This window comes from Conger conger, chromosome 9 (assembly GCF_963514075.1).
Source record: "Conger conger chromosome 9, fConCon1.1, whole genome shotgun sequence".
Classification (NCBI taxonomy): Eukaryota; Metazoa; Chordata; class Actinopteri; order Anguilliformes; family Congridae; genus Conger; species Conger conger.
In genome coordinates, this window is record NC_083768.1 from 36,882,119 (window position 1) to 36,895,137 (window position 13,019).

General features: G+C 42.2%; 1 protein-coding gene across 3 annotated transcripts in view; it reads left to right on the forward strand.

Annotated features, from left to right (window-relative positions):
- LOC133136557 (dipeptidyl aminopeptidase-like protein 6) overlaps window positions 1–8,651 on the forward strand; it is a 152,303-nt gene extending 143,652 nt beyond the window's left edge. For all 3 annotated transcript variants that reach the window (XM_061254171.1, XM_061254169.1, XM_061254170.1), the window contains exons 19-26: window positions 419–488; window positions 1,868–2,062; window positions 2,623–2,677; window positions 3,624–3,723; window positions 4,261–4,319; window positions 4,414–4,486; window positions 4,711–4,784; window positions 6,743–8,651. In XM_061254171.1, coding sequence (XP_061110155.1) covers window positions 419–488; window positions 1,868–2,062; window positions 2,623–2,677; window positions 3,624–3,723; window positions 4,261–4,319; window positions 4,414–4,486; window positions 4,711–4,784; window positions 6,743–6,889 — 773 coding nt within the window. In that variant the 3' untranslated portion in view covers window positions 6,890–8,651. The remainder of the gene's footprint in view (window positions 1–418; window positions 489–1,867; window positions 2,063–2,622; window positions 2,678–3,623; window positions 3,724–4,260; window positions 4,320–4,413; window positions 4,487–4,710; window positions 4,785–6,742) is intronic.
- The last annotated feature ends 4,368 nt before the right edge of the window (window positions 8,652–13,019 follow it).

The window sequence follows — 13,019 nt, forward strand, 5'->3', positions numbered from 1 at the left end:
CTGGCCATTTCTCCTTGAATTATGATTAAATGCAATGGTTCAATTCATCTGCAAATTAATTTTGCTGATTACTGAACTCACCAAACTGTGTCTGCAAATGATTCAAAGGCCTTTTGAGTGCAAACAGGCTTCAGTTGACAGTGAAACTCCTCTGGTCAATGGCACCTGACACAGCTGATGGACTGCAGAGTCACCAAAGGCTGCCTTTATTTCATCTTGCTCTTTTGTGTGTTGCTTTGGTTGCATCTGACTACATTGTAAACTGTTTGGATTAACAGAGGATGTTGCAGTGAAAAGAAAGGTTATTTAGATTAGGATTCAGATTCAGAATATGTGACTAATAGAAAAGAGCAGATAGAAGTTGCTAAAAAAGAAAAAGTTGAAGGAGGTTGTGGTCTGATGTTGTGTTTTTTTGCAGCTCTGACGATGCAGATTATGAAACCTGCTGGATTCCAGGACACAGCACATTACCCCTTACTGCTGCTAGTGTGAGTGTCTCACACACAGACACACAGACACACACACACACACACTCACACACATGCACACTCACACACACACACACACACGCACACACTCACAACAATACATATACACAGTACACACCCACAGAAACACACAGTACATATACACAGTACACACCCACACACACCGACTCACACGCGCGCACACACACACTCACAACAATACATATACAAAGTACACACACACATGCACACACATGCATACACACACACTCACAAAAATACAGTACATATATACAGTATCCACACACATTCACAACAATACATATACACAGTACACACACTCACACACAGGCTCACATACACATGCACACACATACACACACACACAACACATGCACACACATGCACATACCCAAGCACACACACACACACACACACACACACACACACACAAAAATACATATACACAGTATCCACACACATAAACACACAATAAATATACAGTGCACAAGCATGCACGCACATACATGGACGCACATTATTTTACTCTCTTTAATCTATTTTTAAATTTATGGGCATGTAGATATGGTGCTTTTTTTACGCACTTCCCATTTCTGAAAATATACTGAAGACAGTTCATTACAACAACTGCGTTAATTACACTCAGCCACAGTCACTGTCAAGTTATTCATCAAGTCACTGACACCTTGTTCTTGGTTTGCCAGCAGGCTGTTAATAATTCAGCCAAAGTAATTATGCTGCAAATTAAAATGTCTCCAGCTCCTGCTGAATTAACCCAGTCCTAATCTCCCATCACACCTGCTTCATTAAAGAGACAGTGTATTGAGTCCAGGCCAGCCTAGATCAACATGGCTGAATGATGTGTTAACTTTGAAGCATCCAGTGTGCTTTCCATCTGAAATAAGTGTTAATTTACCCATTTTGGAGGAGCTGTTTTGAAAAAAGAAAATGGTTTGAAGTTAAATGTATCGTATCAAACAGCCTGAAAGCTAAGCCCTCATAGGGGAGTGGTTTAGAGGCTGTGGTTACAAAAAGCGAAATGACGTAGATACACGTGTGACACTGATCTTCCAGGGGAGTTTTTGAAGGGCGAGTAGTCCATTTGTCTGACGTCCTATCAGAACGGGGACATCAAATGAGGATGCGCACAGCAGCTTGAAAAGTATATTGATTCGAGGGAAACTGAAAATTGACATTTGATCGACATACACACCCACTGGTATGGCAAGAGGTAAAATCTAAATTAAAATAGTTTTCCAGGAAGTGGATAGAAAAATGCTGCTCTACCGTACGCTTGGCTTTAAAAGGACAGCCGTAGGGGAGAGGAGGATGTCGTCCGTCTTGTTGGCTCTGAGTGACTGACGGCGGTCCGCTTTCAGGGACGGGACGCCGGGCGGTCAGATGGTCAGCGAGAGGTTCGAGTTGGACTGGGCCACAGTTCTGGTCAGCAGCTTTGGCGTGATCACCGTGCGGTTGGACGGTCGGGGGAGCGGCTTCCAGGGAACCAACTTCCTGCACCAAGTGAAGCGCAGACTGGGCGTGTTCGAGGAGAGAGACCAGATGGAGGCGCTGAAGTACGGCACTGAGCACTCACGCTATCCTGAGAGATTAGGGTCACACTTTAGGGTCTGCTTATTGACCATAAATAAACCATTATAACCGGTTAATGTTAACAAATGCATTGCCTATTGTAGTTACTGTCTTACAAACAGTTTACCAATTGTTAAAATACTATGTAATTGTTTATTTATAGTTCATAAGCAGCCCAGTGTTACTGAGGTTAGTAACATTAACACTGTAACACTGCAGTGTTACAAATGTTATTAATTAGCAATGCTTAAAATTTATACTGTAACTGCCAACTGGTGGTATGCATGTTAAGATGACACTTTCACTGTAAGTGATAACTCTCTCGCTGTAGCACTTGTGTGTGTTTCCGAGAGCAGAAGTCTGAACAGAAGGCACCGCATGCATCTGAGTCCTGCTAGCCTGCCATTTTACTGTCCAAAGTTGGCAGGTGATCAACAAGACACACCTTAACATGTTCAAAACAGTTGGCCCAGGATGGTTTTAAAGAGCTAGACCACTAATATATCTGTGGACTGAGACTTAACTACGTGATTCTCAATTTCAGTGTCATCTCAAAGGAACCTTATATTGACAAAATGCGCATTGGAGCTTATGGAAAGGTAATGTCATTTCATTATGTCTATTGTCTGAATAGATGGCTTCTCCTGTGATGTGCAGGTCTTTTAGCTCACAATTCTTCCAGTAAGGAGAAAATAAATAAAAATAAATAAGCGCTGTGTTCTGGGCTAGGCTATTTTGGCTGCAGCACTGCACTGCACCGTTTTGGCTGTCATTTGTCTAAGGCTGAGTCTTTGTTTATTTTCCTCTGCAAGCTGCTCTTGTTTAATGGGCAATGGGTAGCTTTATTACCCATACTCAGGCCTCTCCATGTAACACTAACGCATCCCCACAAGAGAAATGGCCTCGCACCAGCCGAACAAGGGACACTGCGCTTATTTCTGATAACACAACAGAAAATTACTAATCCATGCAGATGAGGGCCAGGAGAGGGTCAAACTCTCTTTATCCGCGGTTTTAACGGTATAATTACAGCACAGAATTACAAGCACATACAGTTGCCATTCCAGGTTTTAAGGACAGCTGGTGGATTTCTGGAAGAACAGAAATGGGGGCAGTGATGCCGTTGCCCAGACTCGTATTAGGAATGGAAAGCCAGAAGAAGCTGTGGTCCAGCTGTAATGCCGGAGAAAGGACCGGAACACATGAATTATTCACCGAGTCCAAACCAGCGGGCTGTAAAGCAGCCATAAAGAGAGGAGAGTGCAGCGATGAGAGTCTGAGCCCCATTTTTAGTTTTACTCAGTCAGCCACTGAGGCTTATTTCAAGTGCCCTTATCACAGCGCCGTTTCCCTACTCCAACACCGGAGTTTACCCAGCAGCTTTAAACGAGACGGCCTCCACTGAATATGCTTCTGTGGGCCGTCAGTTTGGAGAAATGATCAAAGGAGTCTTTTTCAATACTTTTATTATTTAGCGAACAAATATGCAGGGTTAGGTACGGTTAATTAACTTCTCTTCTCTTAACAACTTATGTTCCCATGCAGGTCTATGGGGGATATTTGGCCAGCCGTCTCCTAAATGTTGAGGGTTCTTTATTAAAATGTGGAGCAGCTCTTTCACCAATCACAGACTTTGAATTATACGGTGGGTGGAGACTTCTGATTCAGGACCATGATAATAATCCTTGTAACGGGATTGCCTGACTGAGAGCAAAACCTTGTATCGGATCGTGTTAAAGCTGAAATTAGTTCATTATAATCCCATTAAAAACCTCAGGCAACATGTGTATGAAATTTCATAATCAGTTATGTCAAAGTCTTTGCTAGGCTGCTACTGAAATTCACAGTTTTAAAAATCATTTCTAAATATAGTGTAATTAAATAGTGATAAATAATTAAACAGTGGCGATGAAACTGATAAAAACTGTTTGAACGCAATAATTATACTTCACATTTCTTGTTTAGACTTTGACAGTCGTTAATTATTGTTAATACTCCTTATTCCTGTGTCAAAACACATAGTTGCATTTACAAGTGTGATTAATTAAATGAGACATAATTCATTTTACAAAGTGCAACAGGTTTTGATTAGAATATCACATGCGGTTATAACCATCATATTTGCACCTCTTTTGAATGTTATATTTGCCTGAATATTATCTCTGTATCTTCTCTCTCTCAGCTTCAGCATTTTCCGAAAGGTACTTAGGATCACCAAAGACAAACTTGAATGCTTACCGGGTACGTTTTGTAAACTATTGCCTGAATTTAAGTTGATTATGCTTGTGAATGCAATTCCGGTCAGATTTATTCAGGGCTATCTTTGTTGCAACAGCTGGCGAATTTAACACATTATGCTTCTCTACTGGAGGATAAAAAGTACCTGATCATTCATCCAACAGCTGATGGTAATGTTATTTCATTTCAACTTCAAACTTATTCAGTGCCTGTAAGATGAAATAGGACCATGTTTACTGTGAAAAATAGATTAATTCTTCTAAAGTTGGTTGTCTCTATGGTAATCAAATAAGTATGCAAATCCTCTGCAAACTGTTTTATTGAAATTATTTTTCTAATCATTTTACTGCTAGTGTTCTTACCAGTTCCTATTGTTCCTGCTATTCCCTCACAGAGAAAGTTCATTTTCAGCACACGGCAAGGTTTATTAACCAGTTAATCAATGAAAAAGCAAATTATTCTCTCCAGGTAAGCATGATCTTTCTGTTGAAATACGTAAATGGTTTTCGTGTGTGTGGTCATTGCACATATACAGTGGGAGCAATAATTATTTGATCCCTTGCTGATTTTGTAGGTTTGCACACTTACAAAGAATGGAACTGTGTAGAATTTTAATCATAGGTACATTTTAACATTGAAAGACAGAATATCACAAAATAATCCACAATAACAACATCATATGAATTTAATCAATTTATTATCGTATTTTTGCATGAAATAAGTATTTGATCCCTTACCAATCAGCAATGATTCTGGCTCCCACAGACCAGTTCGTTTTCCATTAGGAAGCACTCCTAATCTCAACTCATTACCCAAAACACCTGTGTCAACTTGTTACATCGTTATGTAGCTGTATAAAAGACACCTGTCCACACAATCAATCAGATTCCAACGTTTCCACCATGGCCAAGACAAAGTAGCTGTCTAATGACATCAGGGACAAAATTGTAATCCACAATAACATCATATAAATTTTATAAATGTAATATCATATTTTCACATGAAATAAGTATTTGATCCATAGAACAATAGGACTTCATACTTGGTGGAGAAACCTTTGTTGGCAAGCACAGAGGTCAGACGTTTGTTGTAGTTTTTCACCAGGTTTGCACAGATCTTGGGAGGGATTTTGGTCCACTCCTCTTTGCAGATTGGACCAGGAGCTGGGTTGAGTAGGGGGTGAGAAAGGGGCGGATTCTCCGTATGTTGTATAGGAAGAACCTGCAAGACCGGGTCACCGCCGCAATGTTATCGGAAAGGGACAGTCTGCTGTCCATCACCACGCCGAGGTTTCTTGCACTGGGTGATGGCGTGAGTGTGGTATCCCCGAGGGAAATGGAGAGATCCAGATGAGGAGAGGTATTAGCAGGGATGAGTATCATTTCAGTCTTGCCTGGGTTGAGCTTTAGATGGTGGTTGTCCATCCAGCTCTGGATGTCCCTCAGGCAAGCAGAGATACGGGCTGAAACCTGCGTATCAGACGGCGGGAACGAGACCATGAGTTGGGTATCGTCCGCGTAGCAGTGGTAGGATAGCCCATGTGCAGTGAGCACAGGGCCAAGGGAGCGAGTGTAAAGAGAAAAAAGAAGCGGGCCTAGGACTGAGCCCTGGGGAACTCCTGTGGCAAGGGGCCGAGGTGTCAATACCGAACCAGCCCAGGAAGGAGCGACCAGAGAGGTAGGACTCAATCCAGTCCAGGGCTGTGCCACAGATGCCCGTTGCTGACAGGGCAGACAGGAGGATGGAGTGATCCACAGTGTCGAAGGCAGCAGAGAGATCTAGAAGAATGAGGACAGAGGAGAGGGAGGCTGCTCGTGCAGCATGGAGTGACTCACTGACGGAGAGGAGCACAGTCTTTTTCTTGTGTTGGCATGATGCATGCCAAGCATGGTCGCAACAGTAATGTATTGTGTGATTTTATAAATGGAAATTGGAACCATTGTGTCCAAAATTATCTGATACTGTAAGTCAGAACTTTCCATCAACAGATTGTTGACAAAATATTTCAAAATATCATCATGTTTTACCAGTGTTTATGAATACACTGACATTAAAATCTTTTTTTGTCTTAATTTATCACTATGAGCTCCCTGAATGACTAGTGACAGGGCCCTGACCTCGTGCAGTCCCAAATATACTAATGGCAAGAAGGCTGTAGGGTCTTTAAGTCCCTGTTTGCCTTTCTTAATTTCCATCAATCCCGGCATTTACCTTCACCAAACGCACCTGTCCCAGAGCAAAGTAGACTTCATACAGTCAGTCCAATGTACAACTGTCAGTCACGGGTGATCCATTACTCAAATTTGTGGCAAAAAATTTAGATGGCATCTGCATATGCTACTATACTGCTTGCATATTCTTTTGAAAAGACAGTTTCACGTTGAGCACAGTAAAGTTGGGTACAGTGAAGCCCGTTTTCTCCTCAGATATACCCCGACGAGGGACACTTCCTCCACCGCGCCCCCACGAGGCAGCACCTGAGCCAGTCGCTGGTGAACTTTTTCGAGGAGTGCTTCAGACTGCCCGAGCGGGTGACAGAGGAGAGGGAACCAGAAGACGACAGCGAGGGCTAGCACGCCCCTCCGCCCGGCGTGAGCCGCGGGTTTGGGACACCATATGCAACTGACGGCTTTCTTCCCCCCCCCCCCCCACCTTCAGCACGTCCCCGGGCTGCGTGAGCAGTGCTCTCTCCTCCTCTTCCTCACCTCTAATCCGCTCACCGGAAGCCCATCCGCCACGACGTAGGCGCGTCGTGTAATTCGGTCCAAACGGCAAGGACGTACAGATGCCATCTCGTTTGTTTGACTAAACCGAGTGTACAGGGGACCCCGAAGGACGCTGTGCTGGCTCCCCCCCCCCATTGCTCCCTTCCTCTCATCTCCGTTAGCTTCGCAGTCGAGTCATCGAAATTAAAGGTTTCATAGCACAAACATTTCTTACCGATGCCCTGACTCTCTGCCGAGTTATCTGGGCTGGAGTGATTGTCAGTGTACCGTGGGCTGGAGTTACAGAGGTCGCCTTGTGTCGCGGGAAGCGTCTTTTCAAGAAGCGGCATCCTCTTTTTCCCCTGGAATTGTATTTGTGTCCTTTGTTCTCGAGTAAAGCAGCACATAGAATATTATTGGTTACTGGGAATGTCTACTGTTGGTTTTTTCAGTGTTTGACATTATCCTAATCTTGGAATCTGTGTAACATATTACAATAGCTTTGAATTGACATCTGCTTAAAATGGGCCCATGTGATTCTTCAGAGTAAGGGTGTAAAAAATAAAATTGTTTGTTTTGAATTGGGACCATGTAGACAGATTATTATAATGGTTTGTGAGTCTTCTATCATACTGTATATGTCGAGTACGCTGTCCTTGCATACTTACTGAAATACAAGTCTCAAAAATTATTAGTCACTGTGCCTTACTTTTGGAGTAAACGGTCCTTTCTGAGAACTGTCCTAGCATGGACTCTCCTTGAAACACAAGGCTTATTTTCAATGACAAGACAAGACAGGAAGACAAAATCAGAACATGTTTTTTGTTTTTCCAGATAAAGTAATGATCACAGAACACTTAAAGCTAACCACAGTCATGGAATATTGCTTTTCCGCATCATGTTAATATTACACCATGGCCAGGCCATGAGCTGGTCTGCAGTGCCATTGTGAAAATATGAGTTATCACATTTCCAAATATGTATCATAAACCTGTGCTTGTATATTATTAAGACATACTTCTGAAAAAGTATGGTCAGTCTTTTTCCATTTTGGAGTTTGGAGTTTCTGGATTTCCTTACATGTTTTGTGATGGGGTTTTCCTTTGAATATTTTTGTATCTAATTTGGCATGTTGGCAAATTAGCATTTTTCAGTAGTTCAGCCTAAGCATTGTATATTTGACAGCTTGAATGTTCCTTAGCAGAGCTACATTTCATTTTCCTGTCGTGAGTGAACTATCTTTCTCCATATACCGTTGTATCAGTGTTCTTTCACATCAATTTGGTCATATTAATATTACTATTTCAGTGTTACTTGTACATAAAACATTTTGAAAGTTACAGTTTTCTGTTCTTGCATTTTGTTCTTTGTTTAAAATAATGCCACAGTGCTGTGTATGCATACTCACATATATATGTACACACACATATACACACACACAGGGAAGCACACATACACACACACATATACACACAGACCCTAGAGGTTGTATTTTCCATCAGTCTGAAAGGTGACTTCGTGACAATACATTTCACTTTGTCTAGCAACTTGTAGTAAAAAAAGCAAAAACAAAAAAAACAGACTGTGGCATGAAACTATGTGTTGTCCGAATAAAGTTTTACCATCATGATCCTTGTTCTTATTTACACGGTATTACTGCACACAATGGCATTGTAACTGTTGCTTTATTCTAGGCAGATACATTATTCAACCTCACAATTGCAATATGGTGTCGAGACCATCCTGGGTAATCTGTGAACAATCTTGCTTTCTCCGTTTTGGCTGGCATCATGGGAATGTGTCTCTTCCACAGGTAGGCTATGCATTATGCAGTGAACACAGAACCAAGGCCAGTTGTGGAAGGCTGGTGTGGTCGAAACATTATCGCTTTGTTCCTGCACAATAAACCGTGACATCTGGCAGTGACAGCAGTGTGTGGGTACTGTTTCTACTCAGTATATGCAACACTCTGACTGAAGACAACTGGAACAAACACATTTGTCCTGCAACCTGGGTGGCCATGAGCCACCCAGGCCTGATTTCAACTATTACATTACATTTAAAGCGCATCAGCGGTGGACTGTTTTAGAGGGAATGGCCCATATGAAGTTGAAAAATGCCTTACCCACCGGTTCCCATGGTAACCCCGGAACGAGTGAGGTTTCATGAGCCCCAGTCGTCAAGAGTCAGTTACTGGCTTGACAAACTGGCAGTGTTCAATTCCTCAACTTTTCCAGCATTCTGTCTTACGCTTGCAGACACATGCGCGCACACACACACACACACACACACACACACAGTAGAACTCCCTGGGGCTATTCCTGCTTTTCTAATTCGCAGGTTTTAGATTAATGACTATTTTCACGAGTCATTTTTCTTTGCAATCCACACCATTTGCTCATTGTAGACCACTTGGAATAGAGTGTACAGAGGCTTGGAGGGGGGTGGCGGATATCACTTTAGATATAAAGGCCTGGGCTTGCCTTAACTACCCACGCTTCTGCCTGAATGTGGCAGGGCTCAATTTATAATCAAAACAGCTCTGAACAGGTCTTATGTGAACAACAGTGACACGCTCCATTAAGGGTGTGTCAGTTCATCCACTAAAATGCAGAGACAGGCTTTTTTCTGAGCAACTGCCACTTCCTACTACTCTACATAGCATATGATTAGCAGAACTTCAACATAATGACATGGCAACTACTGTATAACATGTTACTTACATGTCACCTATTTAGCAAAAAACACAGATAATATGTGATGAATACTACAAGTTAATCAACACGTTCTTTGTGTTACCTGTAGTGTAAATAATGATCCAGATTGTTCCGTGGTTGTATACCCAAGTGAAAGGAAAGGTGAAAGGGTATATTATGTCTCAATTTGGTTATTCCCTGAATAGTCACCTAAAGAAAATTGTGTAGCATTCACGCATCATCCAATTTCCAATTATACAGAGTAATTTTCCACTTGAGTGATTTATTGGAAAAGCTGGCGAAATGTAGGGGAGATCCCGTTCTTCAGCCTGACTCAAAATGAGTACCGGCGAGATTAGTTTAGTCATACACTGCCCTCTAGTGTTCAATCGGAAAAAATGAAGTCTTTGAATATTTCACAGCAGCAGAATATTTACTTAATTTCCAGAAGTTTTTCTCCGACAATACCGCTAAATTAGTTCAAACAGAACAGGATTTAAATACATCTTTTCTCAAGATGTCTAATTATGATTTACATGTTTTAGATAGAACAATACAATTACTTGTTATTTTGTTTTAAGTTTTAGATCTCACTATTATGTCATTTTCTAGCAGGCTTAACAAGTTTACTGTCGATCCAAGGTATCTACCTCCTACTATGGCTACTGATTTTCCCATCCCCATTTTGTGTAATGTACTTCATGGGTTTTCTCTCCATACATGCCATTTGAAGAACTAGGTAGATTAAAAAGTACAGTTTTCATAGTTATAACCAGGGGTGGAAATGTCATTTTTTCATGGCTGGAGCTGCCAAGAAAATTTTGAATGAATGCAATGTGTATCCTGGACAATTTTCAAAATATCAGTCTTGCATTTTGTAATAATGTCCTGGTCATATTAGACAGCACAGGGATTAACCACTTTGATGGGATCCTTCATATATGGTACCAAGTTAGCGTGTGAGTGTGTGTGTGTGTATGTGCACAAGTAATTGTCAAATATGTCCCACCCAATACTAGAATCAACACCCTACAACAGGGGTGTCAAACTCCACTCCTGGAGGGCAGCAGTGTCTACAGGTGTTTGTGGTTTCCTCTCAATCAGCAGTCAATTAAGGCCTTGAGAACAAGGTATGTGCCAATGAAAGACTTTGAAATGTATCTCTCATGCTGAAGCATACAAAAAGCAAGCAGACACTGTGGCCCTCCAGAACTGGAGTTTGACACCCCTGCCCTACAAGCTTGTACACTATAAATCCTACTTGCATGCAGGTTTATAAAGTTCACCTTAAAAGTAATGTAACATTCCTCCTCTCTACACTTCACCACTCCCCTCCTCTTTTCTCTCTGCTCATTTTCCCCTTCCCTTCTTCCACTTGGGAGCATTAACCACAGGGTCTGAAAGGCTGTAGGGAATGGCAGTGTGCCTGTTCAGATGGTGTGTGTTTGTGGCCCTGATACACTAGTCTATCTGAACTTGGCGAGAATAGAAACCAGTGGAAGAAGATGAGGAAAGGAGTAGCCAATGAGGTAGAAGGGGACATAATGGACCAATCAGGACACAGAGCTCTGAAGGAGTGGGAGTGGTCAGATGGATTTGCCAGAAATGCCTCTAGATGGTAGCTGCAGTAGTCCAGGCAAATATTCAGGCCACAATTGATACATCCCCCACACAATGGTGACACGCCCGACAGAATAGTGACACATACCAGTGACCAGTGGCATGGTAGGGGAGACAGGGCATTGAGCTCTCACACGCAGCTGGCCCAAAATTTCATCCACATTTTCCTCTCATTGGCCACCCTCCCCCAGTGCCACTCCCATGACAGGTGCCAGACCTAGTTCCACCTCTGTCCTTTAAAAACAACACTATATCAGCACAGAGAGAGAGGCCATGCAAAACAGTATCTCACACTGTGCAGCGGTAATCTGTTTAATTCATGCATGACTGGTGTGTTGCAGCAGATATGTATAAAATAGGATTCACAAATGAACCTATTAAGATAAGGCACAGCTCCATGCAATGGCATCGGGATATCCAATGAACAGACATAAATAGAGGTTAGCATGAATTTATTTGCCATGTTTACTTGTTTCCTAAATGTTTTATTCCTAAATCAGACAAAATATGAAGAAAATAACAAACTACCTTGGATTACACCCAGAAGCCACAACTCTGTTTCCTTCTTTTTCTTTAGAGGCTTATCCTTAAAACAATCTTTAACCGTTTTGTGGTGAAAAAAAAACAGTGCGCAGTGAAAACAATGTAAATGGGTTCTCAGTTCCTGAGGCATATTACATGGTTTCTGAAAGCACAAAGGCCAGCCTCGGCTTTAAAAGCTGGAATTACCCGGTGAGTGATGCCCTGAGAAGGCAGCGTTAGCTGTCACAGTGCGGGGGCGTGGATCCCACGTTGCTTCATGGACCAGCGGAAGGCCAAGTGCGAGATCTGATTTCTATCGAGAGGCTTATGCCTCAGCCACCTCCACACTGAATATACCACTGTCCCTCACAATTACAATGGCAAAAGGCTTTGGTCACATGGTTCTAAAAAAATCACCGGCTATGTAGAATGTGTTTTGCAGAGTACAGTTGCATTTCTGCAGCCCGGATACCAGTGAGATCAAGAGGAGTGTGCTTTGTAAATATCGTAGTATAATGCTTAGGGAAGTTAACTTAGGATTGATTATCTGGTGGGGCACTGCTGCTATACCTTTCAGTGAGGTCCTTGAATTGCCTCCCTAAATATCCAGCTGTATAAAAGGGTTATATGTAAAGTTAAGCTGTGTGAATCCCTCTGGATAACAGGGTCTGCTGGATGTATGATAGAGGTATGAAAATGTGCAAACGGTTGTCATTGGGGTGGTACCCTATAGGTACATAAATTGTACCCTGAGCCAGCTATACAAAATTCATTTGTACCTTTTTTTTGCTTGTAAAAGGTAGTTATTAATACCCAGATTGAACATTGTTGTACATTCAGGGTACATTTGGCAGATTTGTTACTTCTTTGTTATTTTTTATTTCTCTGGTCGTACCTAGTCAAGTTCAGGCATTAAATGTGGCCAGAACTCTTTGTGGTGGGAAACAAGCATTGTATTGCAGCGCTACTCAACTCTGCGCCCTGTGGGCCGCATTGTCTGCAGGTATTTGCTCCTAACGTGCGCTATAACACCTGATTTCACAAATTATTATACCTGCTTGGTTCAGATAATAAGCCAATTAGTGAAATCACATGGTGTAGCGCACGGTTGGCGCAAACATCTGCAGACACTGCGGCCCGCAGGATGTGGAGTTGAGTAA